This window comes from Genypterus blacodes, unplaced genomic scaffold (assembly GCF_046128005.1).
Source record: "Genypterus blacodes isolate CSIRO-AG114 ecotype Tasmania unplaced genomic scaffold, CSIRO-AGI_Gbla_v1 ptg000283l_1, whole genome shotgun sequence".
NCBI classification, from domain to species: Eukaryota; Metazoa; Chordata; class Actinopteri; order Ophidiiformes; family Ophidiidae; genus Genypterus; species Genypterus blacodes.
This window is the reverse complement of record NW_027467074.1, coordinates 63226-65352: the sequence shown is the minus strand read 5'-3', so window position 1 is coordinate 65352 and position 2127 is coordinate 63226. Positions and strand designations below refer to the sequence as shown.

Genomic DNA, 2127 nt, shown 5'->3' with positions numbered 1-2127 from the left:
GTTACATAAATGAACTTCAACAAACCAGATACACTCACGGCTTCATCCTGGACTCAGCTTCTCACATGTCAATCACTTACAGTGAAGCATCTCTCTCTCCTGGTTAGCATTGTTTTGAATGCCTTGCTTAAGTTTGACTTGTTTGTTTGGGTCAGTGTCAGTGCGACTGTGTGCCTTGCCGCTGGTCTGCGTCTCTCCCTGTGGCGTTAAGGAGGAGCTGAGCTGTTCCTCACGCCACCTGATGTCCACCATTCAGCCTCAGTCACCGCTCACGGCTGAAAACACGGAGCTTCTCCTCCGCTGTGCCGTCTTGCACTCTGTGTTGGTGCAGAGACAGACGTATAAACACTCTGGGCCACAGGGGCGCATCTATCACTGGTGAGGACAAGTAGATTCATGCGATGCAGCTAAAAGCCTCTGCTGAAAGTTTTGAAAGTGTCACATCAGCTGAAATCATCTCTCTGTATGTATTGTTTCTTTTTCAAAGGACTCAGGACGACCTTCAGGCTTTGGTGGAGGCACACACTCACATTGTCAGCCTCTGCCACGACAAGACAAAGGCACTGCAGTATCTAGCAGGTGAGGCTGCACCATGTCTGCTGTTTCCCTCCAGCATTTTCAGCTCCAGATATTAAACTGTGCTTACAGATAGTTGGACGGTAACTTAGTGTCTTGCCCTTTGACCTCCGTGTATGTACTTCTGCATCTCATCCATAGTCAATCTTGTGCATGGGGGAGGAGTGACAGACTGTGCAGGTTTAGAGGAGGTGGAGAGTGTGGCCCAGGCCTGCCTCAGCACACAGTCAGCTCTGTGGGGCAGTGGACCACACATGCTGTCAAATCTCACCTGCAATACTGCCAGCTTTGGTAATCAAACAATGTCAGAGTGTTTGGGTCCAAAGACAGAAATCTGCTACACAATCTTGATACTCTGAAATCAAACAGATGGTCTTAACCGTGTATTGAGTGGAGTTGTGTCTCGTGTCTACAGATTTGTCAGGGATCCTGCCGGTTTTGGAGCAACGTGTTCACAAGTTGGGGCACATCAGCGACCCCCTCCTGTTGGGCTTCAGTGCTGACGTGGTTGCCAGGACAATCCAGATCGACAGCCAGAACTTGAAGGTGCTGCTTTCAGACTCCCAGACGCCTCCAGGACAGCTGTGTCCCATCGCCGCGCTGGACCGCATTGCCGCGTTGCCAGACTACAACCATGCTAGAGACAGACTGCAGGCTCTGAAGAGTCGCCTCACAGGCACGAAGGAGCGCTCGGTTAAAAATACAGGAGCTGTTTCACGCGGTCCGCTACGTGACTTCCTCCAGACGGAGTGGGATGATCTCAGGGATTCAGTTTGCTCGCTGCTCTCACAGCTCCAGCAGCCCACTCCGCGTGACAGGCCGGCTTTCACTTCTCTCCTCAAACTCACCGACTTGTCTGGCTTGGAGAGGAGGGCTGAGTTGCTCCGTGCGTACCTGTGGGGGCACAGCAGCACCACGGACCCGCCCGCCGCCTATCGCCTGTCCGCTTTCAAAAACCCCAAAGGCTTCATGGTGGCGATGATGAGGGAAGCCGCTCAGCTTGAACGCAGATATGTCAGCGATGTTAGCTTGCACTTTCAGGTAAAGTATGAACTTTTTAGCTTGTTCATTGGAAACACAGTCCTGTGTGGGAAACCATTTGCACGACCTGTGGGATGATGAGCGTTGTTCTGGTCCCTCTCAGGTCCTGAGCGTTCTTGCATCACCAGCCTCTCCTCCTGTGCACGGCCTGTATCTGTGTGGCCTGATACTGTCAGGAGCGTCGTGGGACTCGCGGCTGGGAGCCCTGCAGGACACGCTGTCTCCTCGGCCGCGCTCGCTGCCACTCCTTTCTGTTCAGGCTCAAGTTAGGAACGCCTACAGCGCCCAAGACAGGCCCCCGCGTCACCCTGCTCGTGCGAAGAAGGAGACAGAGGGAGCCGCAGCGTCTCCATGCGCCGAGCCTCAGTTACCGGTTTATCATTGCCCGCTCTATGCAGACGAGGGTCTGAATGATGCTGACATCATCACTACAGTTCCCCTTCATGCCAAGCTTCATCCTGTCTTATGCACTCTGAGAGGTGTGAAGCTTGTCAGTACGCTGTGATTGTA

The 2127-nt window shown here is 53.2% G+C and overlaps 1 protein-coding gene across 1 annotated transcript; it reads left to right on the top strand.

Annotated features, from left to right (window-relative positions):
• The first annotated feature begins 153 nt into the window (after positions 1-153).
• On the top strand, positions 154-2127 carry LOC143017407 (dynein heavy chain domain-containing protein 1-like). The gene is made up of 5 exons (XM_076172112.1): positions 154-378; positions 488-579; positions 718-867; positions 992-1617; positions 1721-2127. Exons 1-5 carry the CDS (start codon positions 242-244, stop codon positions 2120-2122), a joined length of 1407 nt encoding a protein of 468 aa, XP_076028227.1. The 5' UTR covers positions 154-241; the 3' UTR covers positions 2123-2127.

Bases quoted from the DNA above. Each gene is read 5' to 3' on its own strand.
- LOC143017407 (XM_076172112.1), top strand. From the start codon at position 242: ATGTCCACCATTCAGCCTCAGTCACCGCTCACGGCTGAAAACACGGAG. The intron at 580-717 runs GTGAGGCTGCAC...TCTCATCCATAG, and splicing joins GGCACTGCAGTATCTAGCAG to TCAATCTTGTGCATGGGGGA. The intron at 1,618-1,720 runs GTAAAGTATGAA...GGTCCCTCTCAG, and splicing joins ATGTTAGCTTGCACTTTCAG to GTCCTGAGCGTTCTTGCATC.